The sequence below is a fragment of the Capra hircus genome, chromosome 1 (genome assembly GCF_001704415.2).
Source record: "Capra hircus breed San Clemente chromosome 1, ASM170441v1, whole genome shotgun sequence".
In the NCBI taxonomy this organism is placed as follows: Eukaryota; Metazoa; Chordata; class Mammalia; order Artiodactyla; family Bovidae; genus Capra; species Capra hircus.
In genome coordinates, this window is record NC_030808.1 from 116,531,685 (window position 1) to 116,546,996 (window position 15,312).

Below are 15,312 nucleotides of genomic sequence, written 5' to 3' on the forward strand. Positions count from 1 at the left end.
TGCATTGATGCTTTCGAATTGTGGTACTAAAGAAGACTCTTGCGAGTCCCTTGGACAGCAAAGAGATCAAATCTGTCAATCCTAAAGGAAATCAATTCTGAATATTCATTGAAAGGACTGATGCTGAAGCTCCAATCTGATGCAAAGAGCTAACTCACTGGAAAAGACTGTGATGCTGGGAAAGATTGAGGGCAGCAGAAGAAGGGGACAACAGAGGATGAGATGGTTAGATAGCATCACTAAATCAAATGGACATGAGTCTGAGCAAACTCTGGGAGATGGTGAAGGACAGGGAAGCCTGGCATGTTGCAGTCCATGAGGTCACAAAGAGTCAAACATGACTTGGCAGCTGAACAACAAGATCCTTCAACTAACAGCATTGTCCATCTGGCCTCATAAGCATGGGACCCACTCCTAGGGGCAAAATACTAAAATTTAGCAACTTCCCTGGTGGTCTAGTGGTTAAGAATCCACCTGTCAATTTAAGGGACACAGGTTAGATCCCTAGTCCCACGTGCCACAGGCCAACTAAGCCCATGCACTGTAACTACTAAGGTCCAGAGAACCCCAGAGTCCAAGTTCTGCCACAATGAGAAGCTCACACACCCCAACTAGAGAATAGCCCCTGCTCGTCAAAACGAGAGAAAGCCGGTACAAAGCCATGAAGACCTAGTGCAGCCATAAACAAATAAACTAAAATCATTATTAATTTTGCTGCAACCATCATTAATGGTGTTACCTACATCTGTAATAAAGATACTCCAAATGCAAAGAGAGATTCTCGTCATAAGGGGGCTTGATACATTTTTTTCTTTCCTAGGAGAGGGTGGACACAGACTAAATAGATTAAGTTTAATTCATTTTTTATTCAATCACTCAATAATCTAATAATCTCTAGAAACTAACCACAGGTCTATTCTTTAACAAAAAAGGAAAAAACTGGCAACTACATCTTAGAAGCAGGCTTCCTTCAGTAATTACAAGGTACCTGGTTAGACTATTTTAAAACAACAACAAAAAAAATCTCTTAATATACTACATTATAAAACAGTACCATAAAAAGGATAGGAAAAATCAATGACTCATTACTGTAAGCAACAGCAAACAAAAAGCACTTGAGATCAGATACTGAATAAAGCTCTTTAATAGCTTTTTAATCTGAGACTAAAAGGGCATGTTTATAAATGTAATTAATCACTCTTAGTCAACATTAAACAAAATGGTCATCTCTGAACAAAAACATAATTCACATTACAGCACCAATAAATAATATGATATGCAATGATAATAATACATAATGATATTAGCAAGTCACATGGTTTGCAACCTGAGGCACATGTACGGAGATCTGGATGAATTTCAAGAGTTACATAAGGTAAAAACTGGTCTCAACTGCTAACAGAACATAAGCCTGTCGTACACAGTCACAAGTAGTATTTCTAACAGAATCACCATATAAAGATTATTAACCACACACTCAGAAGATGTATTATTTAAATATAAGCAGTATTCATTTTTTAAAACTCTTTCTGTATATGAGCATTTCCATATGTACATTTCCAAAAGATATTTGGGACAGCTGATTTTTGAGCAGAAAAAGTAGTTTTTCTTGGTTTCACATCCTTAGATTCAATGTTGATAGTCAGGTCCTGTGACATCTAAAAAAAAAAAATATACCACAAAAGCAAAAAAAGAAAAAAAAGACTTCCCTTTGTTTTCTTTCAAGCAGCAGTTAAAAACAGTACTACTCTGAGTTCTGAGAAGATAGGAGATAGATAATAAAATTAAAACAATTGCTGTATTTAAGTCAACTGTCATTAATTGGTACTCTTCCAAAAAAAATTAATTTGCTATCCCTCAGTTAAATCATCATCACTTAAATAATAAAATGAATAAAGAAAACAGTTAGGGAAATATGAAATTACACAGTAACAGCAGTCATTTGAGATGCATCAGAATCACAAAGTAAATCACTCCAGGTCCTTGAAAAGTGCCACATCTCTCAAACTAAAAATAACTGAAACAGTAGGCTTATTTCCAAAAGTTGTCACCATATGGTACAATAAACTTTACTGCTTGCCTCTTATGATGACTGAAAGAAAACCTACAGATAAGAAGGGAAATGTAAATTTCTAAAACATAGTGCTAGGTTCAACCCACTTGACAACCGAAGTTGCCCAGCTAAGAACATAACAAGTGGCATTTACTAAGTGCTTACCATATGCCACCACGCGAAGTGGAGTCTAGTACTAAGACCAATGTACAGAGAGAATGACACCGCTTGCTGTGTGCTAAGTCATGTCAGTCATGTCCAACTCTTTGCAACCCTATGGACTATAGCCTGCCAGGCTCCTCTGTCCATGGGATTCTCCAGGCAAGAATACTGGAGTGGGTTGCCCAGTAACCAGGCTGGGGCCATCCAACTACTCTATAGCAAAGCCAGGATCAACATCCACATCTGAACTGGCCTCACAGTTGTAATACCCTACAAAGGACAAATTTTTCAACTTGAGGACTGTCTAAGGTAAATATTACGTTAAAATTGCCAAGCAAAATCAGTTAGAGGATATTCCCACAAACCAATATGCCCATATCAGTATGGAAACTGTTTGTGATAATTACAAAATTTTTTCCTCCTTTTCCCAAAATTACGCCTGACACGTGTGTGTTCAGCTACAGTTACCTGAAATCAAATGGGTTTTTTAAAAGAAGCAACACTCAAATTTTCTTGGTGGTCCAGTGGTTGGGAGGCCACCTGCCAATGCAGGGGACATAGGTTCAAATCCTGGTTTGGGAAGATTTCACATGCTGCAGAGCAACTAAGCCCGTGCACCACAGCTCCTGAGCCTGCAGGCTGCAACTACAAAAGCCCGCACACCCTAGAGTCTGTCCTCTGCAACAAGAGAGGCCACTGCAATGAGAAGCCTGCTTGCCACAACTAGAGAAAGCCTGCACACAGCAACAAAGACCCAGTGCCTCCAAAAAATAAACAAACAAACAAAAAATACAACACAAATGAACATATCTACCAAAAATTTTTTTTTAAGAAAGAAAGAGAAACAGCACAAGAAACAGAACGTACTAGTTAAGAATGCTGTTCGGAACCATTTAGGGCTCCAATCCCTGTTTGCCCACCAGTGAGTTTGGTGCAAGCTTAGAGTATTTACTCATCCTCTTAAGCTTTGGTTCCTGCATCTGTGAAGCAGAAAATTAAAAAACAAGCAAACAGTTTTTTAACAGGTGTCTCACTAGCCAGGGAAAATTTCTTACAGTGGTGCCTAGTGCCAAAAAAGTATTTAAGAAAAGTTTGAGGAAAAAAGAAAAACTGAGAGGCCCACCCCAGTCTAAATAGATTCAGTAACAGCAAAGTCCACATGTCTGGACACACCACTTTCTCCGCTAAGTATGTTATGCCCGTTACGTAACAGATTTAGTTTAAGGAAGAAGAAAACGGCAGCTGTAAAATAAAACATCAGCAATGCTTCCGTTGGGCATCCAGTAGGAAGATGGCTGACTTCTGAGGCTCAACAAGCTCTGGTTGGGCCATGAGCAGCACGGACAAGTGTCCTAACAGCTCAGCACGGGGAACCTTAATGGGAGCCAGACGTGCGGTACTTTCCTAGTTTGCTTGACTTTCGCCTCATTTGATCTCTTCATCTGGAGTCCAGGGCTCCCAGGCGGCACAGTGGTAAAGAGTCTACCTGCCAGTGAAGGAGATCCCCGTGTCAGGAAGGTCCCCTGGAGAAGGGAATGACAATCCACCCTAGAGTTCCTGTCTGGAGAATCCCACAGACCGAGGAGCCTGCTTGGCTACATAACGTCCATGGAGTCGCAGAGTAAGATACAAGCGAGCAAGTAAGTTGCACACATAAGTCTTGGTTCCTGGTCTTTAGAAGGTGACTTTTTCTTCAACAACATTAAAAAAAAAAACAATCTAAAGCACTGAAATGAGCATGACCTCTCTTATAACACAATACTCAGACACAAGGTGACCTTTTTCTTCAACAACATTTAAAAAAAAAACAATCTAAAGCACCGAAATGAGCATGACCTCTCTTATAACACGGTACTCAGACACAGTGCCTAGGGAGGAGAGCTGATTCTGTCCAACTGCTTCCCTACAGAGGGTAAAGCCTCTGTGAGAATCCAAGGACGTGAAAAAGGTGGACAGGTCTAGGCTGTGCTTTAGGGACTGGTGGATTGTGAGATGGGCACAGGTGTGTGGGTGTGTAGGTGTATGTGTGCAAGTGTGCATAAGATGGGTAGAGGGGTGTGTGTGTGAGAGACGGGCAGAGGAGTATATGTGTGCATGCATGAGATGGGTAGAGAGGGGTGTGTGTGTGCACGTGTGAGATGGGTAGAGGGGTGTGTGTGTGAGAGATGGGTAGAAGGGTGTGTGTGTGTGTGTGTGTGTGCATGAAATGGGTAGAAGGGTGCATGTGTGTGCGCGTGCATGCATGCACACCTACAGAGGTCCCAAGGGATCACATTGCTTCCATCTTTCTGGAGTCTTTCACTGCCTCCCTAAACCCATCCGTCAGGACAGCAGCTGGCATTTATTGAGTACCTGTCTGCTGTTGCTGCTGCTGCTGCTGCTAAGTCGCTTCAGTCATGTCCTACTCTGTGCGACCCCGTAGATGGCAGCCCACCAGGCGTCGCCGTCCCTGGGATTCTCCAGGCAAGAACACTGGAATAGGTTGCTATTTCCTTCTCCAATGCATGAAAGTGAAAAGTGAAAGTGAATTCGCTCAGTCATGTCTGACTCTTAGCAACCCTATGGACTGCAGCCCACCAGCCTCCTCCGTCCATGGGATTTTTCTACTTGCTATAAAATATTGAAATGTTTCATCCATACAGTTTTGTGCAATTTTCCCATCATCAGCAGACAGAATACCCATTTCCCAAACAAAGAACTGAGACTCATCAAGGTAGGTGAACTGTCTGCGATGCCACCAAGGAAAGGCACTGACCTTCTGCGTCGCCGGTGGAGAGCTGTCCTGTCTGCACCATGCACCTGCACCTCTACATAACCTCTCGTGCCTGAATCCCTGGCAAACCTGACATTCCACATAGATCTCGGTTGCCCTCACACCCTCCCACCTAAGCCAAAGCCTTCAGAGGGGTGGCTGCTTCCAGTTCATGGTCCTAGCAGCTTTTTTACAAGCACCCAAAGCACCGACTCAGTAAATGTCTCCCAAGGGCTTGCCGGGCCCCGGCGCGGTGCTCAAGGCTGATGATACGCTGCTGGGCAGGAGGAATGCTGCCCTGGGCCTGCAGAGCCCCGCACTTGCAAGAGGAGACATGGAACAAGCACCACTGGGACAGAACAGACACCAGGCTTCGGCCCTGTGGACCATGTGGGCAGAGTCCTGCAGCCACACTGATGTGGAGCCGGACTGGCCCCGGAGGCCTGGGCCAGAGCTGAAGGAAGGTCTGCCCTGGACTCTCCGTTCAAAAAAACCCGTGTGAACTCATCACACCTGCCCAGGGAGAGCTCTGTGAACAGCCTGGATAGAAAATAAATACAAATACTAAATACATCCGTTTGGATTTAACAGCAGAGAAGAGGAACGTGCGTCCACCAGCCAGTGCCATCCGGCCTTCGCATTACTTAGAGGAGGGGCAGCTTCCTCCAGTCCCAGATAGAGAAGTGAAAGGCCGCTCTTCCTGCCTCCTTTTGACTTTCCCTTCTATCCACGTCCTTGCGGCACCCGGAGACACAGCTGCTTCCCGCACCGTGCCCCCCCCCCACCACACCCAGCACAAACCAGGGGAGAAGTCACATGAAAGGAAGTGATCTGGCGGCCCTGGAAGGGGGAGGGGGACCCTCCCACCCTGCCGCTCAGGGGTAAGGTCAGGAATGTGACTCCTGCCTGTGAGTCTCGTGTGACAGGCTGTCAGGGCTTGGAATCCGCAGGAGGTCCCCACAGCCCCTATGGCAACTGCCTCGTGTGGTTATTATTCTTCTCCGCATCCAGAAGGCAGAGCAGAAATGGCTCTGAAACACTGAACAGGCAAGTATGTGAGTGTTGCATGAAACACGTAGCAGGGCCTGGAAGGTGACAGGCATCTGAGCAAACACGGCCCCCCCCACACACAGATGCCGAAGCCATACTGCAAAAATTGTCATAAATATTTCAGAAGGGTCTGTCCAGCCACTCTTTCTGATAGATTACTCAGAAAAGGTGACCAATCTGAATTAAAGACTTAAAATGTAGTTTTCGTCCTACTCATAAAATAGCATCATAACCAGAAAGACATCCTGCCTGGCTGGCAGAGTGATATACAATTGGGAGAGTTCACGTACAAATTCTCACATCCAGGTTCTCCTGAAAGGCTGGGTGATCAGGCGACAGTGGGTCTGTAAAACCAAGCAGAAGCTGAGATAGGGCGCCCTCCTCAGAAAGTGAGGCCCTTTCCCGGTTACCTTGGCCCCATCCTCTCAGTGCCCTGTCCACGGCAGCCCACAAAACCTCACACTACCCTGAATGCAAAGGCAAGCAGCATCATGCTAGAAGAGTAAACATCAAGGATTCTGGGTTCTGTGTTCACCTAGGCCCTAACTCGGAAGCAGAGGCTGGGCCACTGGGACAACAAGGCAACTGGGGGACGGTGGGGGGGCGGGGGGCGGCACAGGCGTGTAAGGGAATAATGCTTTCCACGGCCCAGCACAGCCCCCACGGGACACTGTCCTCCCCTCGTTCTGTGACCACAGTTCAACCACAGAGGCAGGACTAAGGCCTCAAATGCCTTCATCCCATGCATTACTGCTTTCAATGGACTTTCACGGAATACCAAGAAGGAGTAAACACAGGTCTGAACCTCAGAACTCGTCTATCACCTGGACAGCTGCCCCCACCCCACCCCGCTCAACACGAGAGGGAGAGAACTGAATTTCCCATATCAGCAGTTCCAGAGAAAAGAGAATCCATGGGGTAAATGTCAAGTCTCCCAAAGAGATGTGGGGAAGTGGCTCTGCAGTCTGGGGCCAAGACACCCCTACCTACACACGACTTGGGCAAGAGCGAACCTCAGCCTGGCTGCAACTGCAGAGGTTGCTCAGCTGTTCTGTCGCCTATCATGTTGTCTAAGTCCTAAAACAAATTATGAAAGCAGCAAAGGGGAAGTGTATTTTAAAGAAGTGAGCTGTGTTTCTGAATCCTAACCACACCACTGTACAGAAGTACCACTCATCAGAGAATTACAGCTTCATCACATTGGTTCTTCCAATACAATACTGATAATGACTGTTATGTTATTAACGTAAACAGTAACAACTTTTTAAGGCAAAGTGCTCATGTCTTCTTAAGAGACAGAGCAAGGAAGTATTCTAGCCAAGGCAAGAAAGGGCATTAAGGCACAAGCAACTTGCCTGTTAGCAACTTGCTCCAAGTCACATAGCTGATCAGGGGTCAAAACAGCTCTGCAGCTCACACATGAATTTCAGAAATAAATAAAATTCAGTAGTCAAGAAAACAGTAAACGCTAGTGAAGAGGAAACACAGAGATGAACCACTGTTGTTTACATGCATATACACACATAGCTTGATATACACACACAAACAAATGCCAAAGTCATATTGTAAAAATTCTTGTTATAAATATTTCAGAAGGATCTGTCCAGTTAACTCTTTCTGGTAGATTATTAAGAAAAAGGTGACCAGTCTGAATCACGGATTTAAAATGCAGTTTTCATCTTACTCTTAAAACAGCTCAGTAACCACAAAGCAACCACTCACACATCAAATTTTTCTGGAGTTGAGTCAACATTCAATATCATCACTCTTGAATGGGTAGCATGGATGTTCCTTCCAACAAAGTCTGTGACTCCAGCACAGCCCCGGGCATATGGTGCCCTCTAGTGGCACACACTTCCCCACAGCCAGTAAGGAACAGTCACTCCTTTACAAGAGCTTAGAGCGGCGACCTCCAAACAATTCTCACACAGCCACTCAGCTCAGCTGGGTTTTGTTTTGTTTTTTTAGTAAATGCTTGCAATATACACATATATATTTATAATTTTTATATGTTCATTATAAAACTTAGACCAGTTGCTTACAGTGTAAAGTCTTTTTAAATGTTGTCTAAATAGGAGTTCTAGTAATTTCTTCTCACACACACCCCTATCACAATAGCTCATCTCAACGACCCACTCTGGAGGCAACTGTGTGTGAGACAGTACAGTGTGACCACTCAAAAACATCAGACCTCATTTCTGTCCTTGAGAAGACACTCAACATTTTCTCCCTGAGAGGCTGGCTTGGTTGGGTGAATGAGGCAAATAATCCTGCAGCGGGTTAGTTCATTCATTAGCAAGTTAAATGTCAGGCCAACCACAAAACTGAAGTGGCTCTGGAGGATTTGGTAAAATTCCCTCCAAGGAACCATACCGTCTTGACTCAACACTTAGTGCAGGAAGCTCAGCAAATCTAAAAGGACACCCTGAATGTCAGGTGTCCCTACTGTCCTTGCAGATAGCTCGCCTCTGTGTATTAAAAAGTAGCGCTGGTGGTAAAGAATCCACCTGACAGTGAAGGAGATGTAAGAAGCAAGTTCAATCCCTGGATGGGGAAGATCCCCTGGAGAAGGATATGGCAACCAACTCCAGCCTTCTTGCCTAAAGGATCCCACAGACAGAGGAGTCTGGCAGGCTACAGTCCACAGGGTCGCCAAGAGTCAGACACGACTGAAGGGACTTAGCACGCATGCATGCATGTGTCTTAAAAATCTTAGTACTCTTAAAGCCTTTTATCTTAAAAAAAAAAAAAAAAAAGCCTTTATTACAAAGAGAGAGACTTTCAGGCCACCACACCAAAAGAAGACAGCAATACTCTAACCTGCATCAACAGGCAGAATTAAGTAGACGTACCATCAATGTGCACTACAGAAATAGTGAGGTGTTTCTACCGGGACTCTCTCACAATGAATCAGAAAACACACCTGGTCTAGACCTCACTCCCAACATCCTGATGTGGCATCGCGGTCGAAAACCTTATTTTTGAGCAGCAAGGCGCCGACTTGCAAATTACTTTAAAAAAAAAAAAAAGAGTGGTAGGGCATGTATGTGCGCTCGGCTGTATCTGACTGTGTGCAACCCCGTGGAGTGTCGCCCACCAGGCTCCTCTGTCCGTGGAATTCTCCAGGCAAGAATACTGGAGTGGGCTGCTATCTCCTTCTCCAAGGGATCTTCCCAACCCAGGGATTGAACCCATGTCTCCTGTGTTTCTGCACTGGCAGGCAGATTCGTTACCACTGAGCCACCTGGGAAGGTATAAAAAGAGTAACCTGAACAAATTCACATCACATGTAGGACAAAGGCTAACATAAAGGTGGGATAAGGAAAAGTTTCTGGTTTCACCCCTTCTTCCCACCTAACACATCCTCAAAGCCGAGGACGAAAATCAAAGATCAGTTAACTATAGTGTTCGTTCCTATATAGCACAGGGAAACAGAGCCATTATTTTGTAATAACTTTAAATGGAGTATAACGTGTAAAAATACTGAATCACTATGCTGTATACCTGAACCTAACTATAAATCACCTATATTTCAATCAGTCAAATTAAACTGAATATTCCTTCAAGATGGGTATCATGTGTTAAAACTGCATTCCTAGTGCTTCCACAGCTTGGATATGCATGCTTTACATGCATGTAGAAGCAGAGAAAACTTCTATTTCTCCAAAAATAAGGTTGAGAAAAGATTATTGAAAACTCTATGTTACTACAGTAGTTCAATAATGAGACACTGAAGGAAAGCGTAAGATAAAAACTATCTGTGATGGCTAATCTCATGTGTCAACTTGCCTAAGTTACGGCTCCCAGTCTCCTGGTCAAAGTCCAGTCTAGATAGTGCTGTGACGGTGTTTTTTTTTTTTTAATGTGAATTAACATTTAAATCAGTAAACTCAGAATGAAGCAGATTATCCTCCATAATGAGGGCGGGCCTCATCCAATCAGTTGAAGGCCTTAAGAGAAAAGAGAAAAACAGCTTCCCTGTGTCTCCAGCCTGCTGGCCTGCCCCACACATTTCAGATTTATTAACCCCTACAATAATGTGAGCCAATTCATTAAAATAAACATCTCTCTTGCCTTTATATTTTTACATACATATATATATATATATATATATATATATATAAAATTTTCTCTTTTGGTTCTGCTTCCATAGAGAATCCTGTCTAAATAACTGTCTACAGATTTTTCAAAGACTATGACCAGAAGTATAAATTAATTCACTGCTCTCTGATATGCCAAATATTAAAACACATTCCCCCTAAATTAAAGCCAAACCATCATATCAAGTACAATCAGATGAAGGATATTCCACTAACACCAAAATGATAAGCGTAATGATAAAAGGGCTAAGAAAAAATCTTCCCAACCAATATACTTAGACCAGGCCAATGGACATTTCATTTTAATAGTGGTAGGGAATTTTAGTCCAAAACAATGATTTCAGGGTGCAGATATCTTACAAGATATTACACTTCATAGAAAAGTGTAATTCAGTTAATTGCCAGAATTAACTGAATAAAAAAGAAGAAAATATGCTAAGAAAATTAAAGGTGAAAAGAAGAAAAAAATATTAATTACCTCTTGGTTGTCTTTGTTTTGGTTTGCCCAGAAAATCTTATGATAAAGCGTCTCCATTGAATTGCTGGAATCCGTTCGGTCAAAACAGTGTCGATCCAATACCTCCAATGTGTGCAAAACCCGACTAATGGTCACCCCTAGATGCAGAAAGCAAGCAAGCAGTTAAGGAAGGCCAAACAAAGCCAGAGCAGCATACTACAAAATCATCATCAGGTGGGACAAAAGGAGACATTATTATTCTCAGCATAAAAGAACTGCCAACAAAATCAAACCTGACATTCTAGACAGCCCAGATCTAAAGCGCACAGACCAAAGAACGTCCCCAAAACTCAGGAGGGAACTCTGTCCAAAAGCATCCTTGTGCACACTGAGGACTGAGTAGCAAGAATCAGAAACACGGCATAAAATCCAACATCCAAAAGCACTCCTTCTTCTGCTGGGTTCTGTACCTGCTGTTGACTCTTGGCACTTGTCAAAAGACCACCGAACTTCCACCGCACGGCCTCTTTGTTTTATCTGCTGTTCTACCTCATAAATCCTTGCCCGAACCTGAAAGATAATCACTTCTAATTAACTTTTGCTTAGAAACCACGGCAGCTGTCTAAATCATGTCAGGTTTTTCCACGCAAGCAGAGCATCCCACAGTGAACCACAGTCTTGACTGCATTGTAGGAAATGCAGGTGGCTGCCCAAGAAGCGCATTTTAAAATTTATAAGTGCTCACTCTATGCCAGTGTTCAATGCTAAATGCTCACAAAAATAAATGCTTACCCAAAAAATCATTACAAGTGAAACACTTTCAGAACATCATAGAGAAAGGTCAAAGTTCTAAAATATCATCTTTGAGCCACTCTCCTACGTCTGAAAGCAACTAACCATGTTTTATGAAGAAAACTGCTTGGTTTAAAAGGAAAAAAAACAGAGCTTTTATGTTAAATATTTGTCCCAGTCCTGTGGTTCAAGTTTCTTCAGCCTTTGAACCAAATAACCCAGTCCTAATAAAAATATATAATAGTTACTAAATACCCAGACTCCCAGCTCTATAGTATATGACTCTACTAACACACAGACTCTGATATATTAACACTAACCCTGAGTGCCGTGATCTTATATCAGAACTACCACCATAACTACCGTCTGAGGGGCAGACGTCTCTGCAAGAACAACCCAGCAAGATGTTCAGAAGAAAAGGAACAATGCGATGAACGTCTACTGTTCACAGAGACTATGGACTTCCCTCTGCCCCCAGAGAGATGGAGACGGAGGCGGGAGGGCCCCTAAGAACCCAAGGCTGCTGCAACCAGGCCTGACCCACTGTGCCGTGATGCTGCTCCAGACTGCAAACACCCGTCAAACCACCGTAACAGCAAGCCTACCTGCTGGTTGAAAGCCGTGTTTCCTCCCGGCATGGGGAGGCTGGAGGGGGCCACCTGCAGCAGATCTAGGGGCGAGCCGGGGTTCGCGCTCTTACTGTCGTTTGTGGAGTAATTCCACACCAAGGCACTTGGGCAACAGAGAGTAACAGTCTGGAAATAAAGCGGTAAAATTCAGATGTTTAGAGGAAGGAAAAAAACTATCACAAAAGCGTAAGAGCTTAAAGAAAAAAGTCATAGTTAAATCACAGTTTCCAACGAGTGAGCTTAAAACATGAACATCTTTTCTAACCCCAATCTCAACTTTTCAAATGGTGAGACCAAAAAATTATGACAGAATTATTCATTTGAATAGGTAAAAATACAGCTATTGAGAAATTAAGGAATGTTCTAATTTATAAGCTAAATTCTAGCACAAGAAACCTAGGAAATTTAATAAAAACTTAATAAATTTTAAAATTGTCTCCTGAAACAATGTTTTTCATGCAATTAAAATATGTTAATTTCTAAGGCTGTAAAATCTAAAAAGATTTTTTTTTTAACCTCTCAAATAATGGTATGATATGTAGCCTCATGCGAAGAGTTGACTCATAGGAAAAGACTCTGATGCTGGGAGGGATTGGGGACAGGACGAGAAGGGGACGACACAGGATGAGATGGCTGGATGGCATCACTGACTCGATGGACGTGAGTCTGAGTGAACTCCAGGAGTTAGTGATGGACAGGGAGGCCTGGCATACTGCGATTCATGGGGTAGCAAAGAGTCAGACACGACTGTGCGACTGAACTGAACTGAACTGATGTAGCCTCATAAACACTGGGCAGGCAGCAACCCTGGACAGGGCCCGAGCAACACACTTTTTTTATAAAAGCCAGTTAGCAAAATTCTTTTAGGGCTTTCAGGCCACCTAAAGTCCCTGTTACCTACTCTTCCTTTTTGTTTAAAGAATATAATACCTATTCTTAGCCTATAGGCTGGACCTGGCCTTCAGGTTATAGCTTGCCTACCCCAACCTTGGACCCCTGTAGACATTTTTTACTGTGTCAGCTTGCACAAAGCAGTTTTTGTGACCAACTTACTTACACATCACAACCACCCCAAGCAGTAGGAAGCGATATTTCCCAACTGTTCCAAAAAGGAATGGAAGCCACAGAGGAGATGAGCGACCAGCCCAAGGTGATTTCAGGCCTGGAAGCACTACACTCACTAATCCTAACTATGGATTAGGTTCTCACTAAATTAAGTACTATAGTTCTATAATACTATAATTATTACAGTTCTCATTAAATTAAGCACACGCTCTGTGCTGAACACTGTCCTGGAAGCGACAGTGTAAGAACTGTCCCCAGCCTCCATCCACACATGGGGAAACAGAGGCGCAACGTGAAAGCTACGACCTGGCAGAGCAGAGGCTACAATCAGGGCGGTAATGATTCTAGAAGGCATCTTCCCCAGTACGCTCTTGTGCCACTCAACTATACCAGCTCAGAGAATGAGTGCAGTCTTTCTCTTCTAAAATGCAAAATTAATGATTAAAAAACTAAACTCTGAGGCCCAGGAGACATCTTCATGGAAACCAGATGGCATATATGAAACTCAGGCCCTGAAGCCCACCAGCAGGAGCATTGGTCTTCACTGGTCCACATCCCATTGCCTTCCTCTTCTCGTCTCCTGTCCATGGGGAAGTAGTTCCCTGTGTTAATTCCAAAGCCTCTGGTATCCAGGGCACCAATCCATCCAACAGTCCTCCGCTCCTAGTCTCGGACTCCCCTCTACCAGTGTACCCTTAGCTTAGGAATACGTTCAGGCTTGCCCATCAAAAACCAAGAAAAATTTTTTTAAATCTCCACTCACCTAGCACCAAACTCTCTTCCCTTCACAGGAATGATTCTCAAATCTCCAACGTTCCTCAACCCACACCTTACCATGACTCCTCACTATCATTCACTGACCATCTCAACCACCATGTCAGTCTCAGTCATCTCCTTATCAGACCTCCCCAATCACCTGGGCACTGTGCACTACTCACTCCTCTCGAAATGTCCTGCAGTGCCCACAGAGGCAGTCCCGCATGGGGTTAAGAGTGTGAACCCTGGGTCCCAACTGGGTGCAACTTCCAGGTTCGCCTCTTACTTGCTGTGTGACCTGTGCCACCACCTCATTATTCCTGTTACAGGAATGATATTGGCTCCCTTCTCATAGGATGATTCTGAGAACTAAAGGATGCAATAAACCTACATCTCAGAAGAGTGCCTAGAACACGATAAATGCTACCGCTATCATTACAACTGAATTATGACCATAACAGTCTCATCATCTTTGTTTCGATAACAGTACTCTCCCACCTCACTCTTCTCTCTCCAGCCTGGCCAAACTTCCCTGGTCACCTCTGGGATCTTCCCCCCTGCTATCTCTTACCTACTTGTTCTCTCTGGGCCACAGATCATCCCTCACTACTAACTCTTTAGGAGATCGCTCCCTCTCCAGTTCTTGACCAGCCAAGAGGCCCTAAGTGGCCCAAATCCATACCCCTGGTCTGTGGTCTGCCCCCGTCTTCAGAATCAGACATGCAACCATCTCCTGAACATATCAATTAGAGATAAGACAGTCCAAAACTGAACTTACACAGACTCATCCAAACTGACTTTTTCCTTGTCTCTCTCTCCCCTATCCTCCCCACTCCCAAAGACCTTCCCTCTACTGTGGCCAAAGCAATCTAACAAGCCACACACTGACCATAAAACTCCGGGCATAAAACCTCCCAATGACTTCCTAATTACAAGGCCCACAAGGGGTCTTCTATCCCTGACCCCCAACACATTTCACACTTTACGTTTCAAGAAAGCCAACCTGCCCACAAGATCACTTACCAACCCTCCGGGCCTTTCTCCACGCTGTTCCCTCTGCCAAGAACAGTCTACACCTTGTTTGTTTTAAACCAATACGATAAGTGCTAGACCAGACCACTTCCTTCAGAAAACCTCCCTGAATTCTAGGTTGAATTCCACTTCTCAAATCAGCCCCCTGAGCATCCCTCCACCAACCTTCCCTCATCTCAGCACATGGACTCTCAAAGCCCTTTACTAAAGAGCATGACACATTAGTAGGAGCCTAAGAAATGTGACCTGAACACTGATCTTTGAGCTCCCAGGTCTAGGACAGGGCTGTATCTCACTCTTGTCAGCACTGGGCCAGTGGCTGACATCCTCCTGGACCACACAAGCAATGATGCTGGGCAGCTAAAGAGAGTCTGAGAAAACTATTCGGATCTTAAACGAAGGCAACCATCTCAAGCTGCAGACTGAGGAAGCTACATAATGCTGCATGGTGAAGCTGTCTTCCC

General features: G+C 44.0%; 1 protein-coding gene across 1 annotated transcript in view; it reads right to left on the bottom strand.

The window, feature by feature from the left end:
• MED12L (mediator complex subunit 12 like) overlaps positions 1-15,312 on the bottom strand; it is a 360,401-nt gene that overhangs the window by 265,956 nt on the left and 79,133 nt on the right. The window contains exons 9-11 of the mRNA XM_018049036.1: positions 11,972-12,121; positions 11,045-11,144; positions 10,596-10,732 (exon numbers count right to left, since the gene is read on the bottom strand). Of these exons, the coding sequence (XP_017904525.1) occupies positions 10,596-10,732; positions 11,045-11,144; positions 11,972-12,121 (387 nt within the window). The remainder of the gene's footprint in view (positions 1-10,595; positions 10,733-11,044; positions 11,145-11,971; positions 12,122-15,312) is intronic.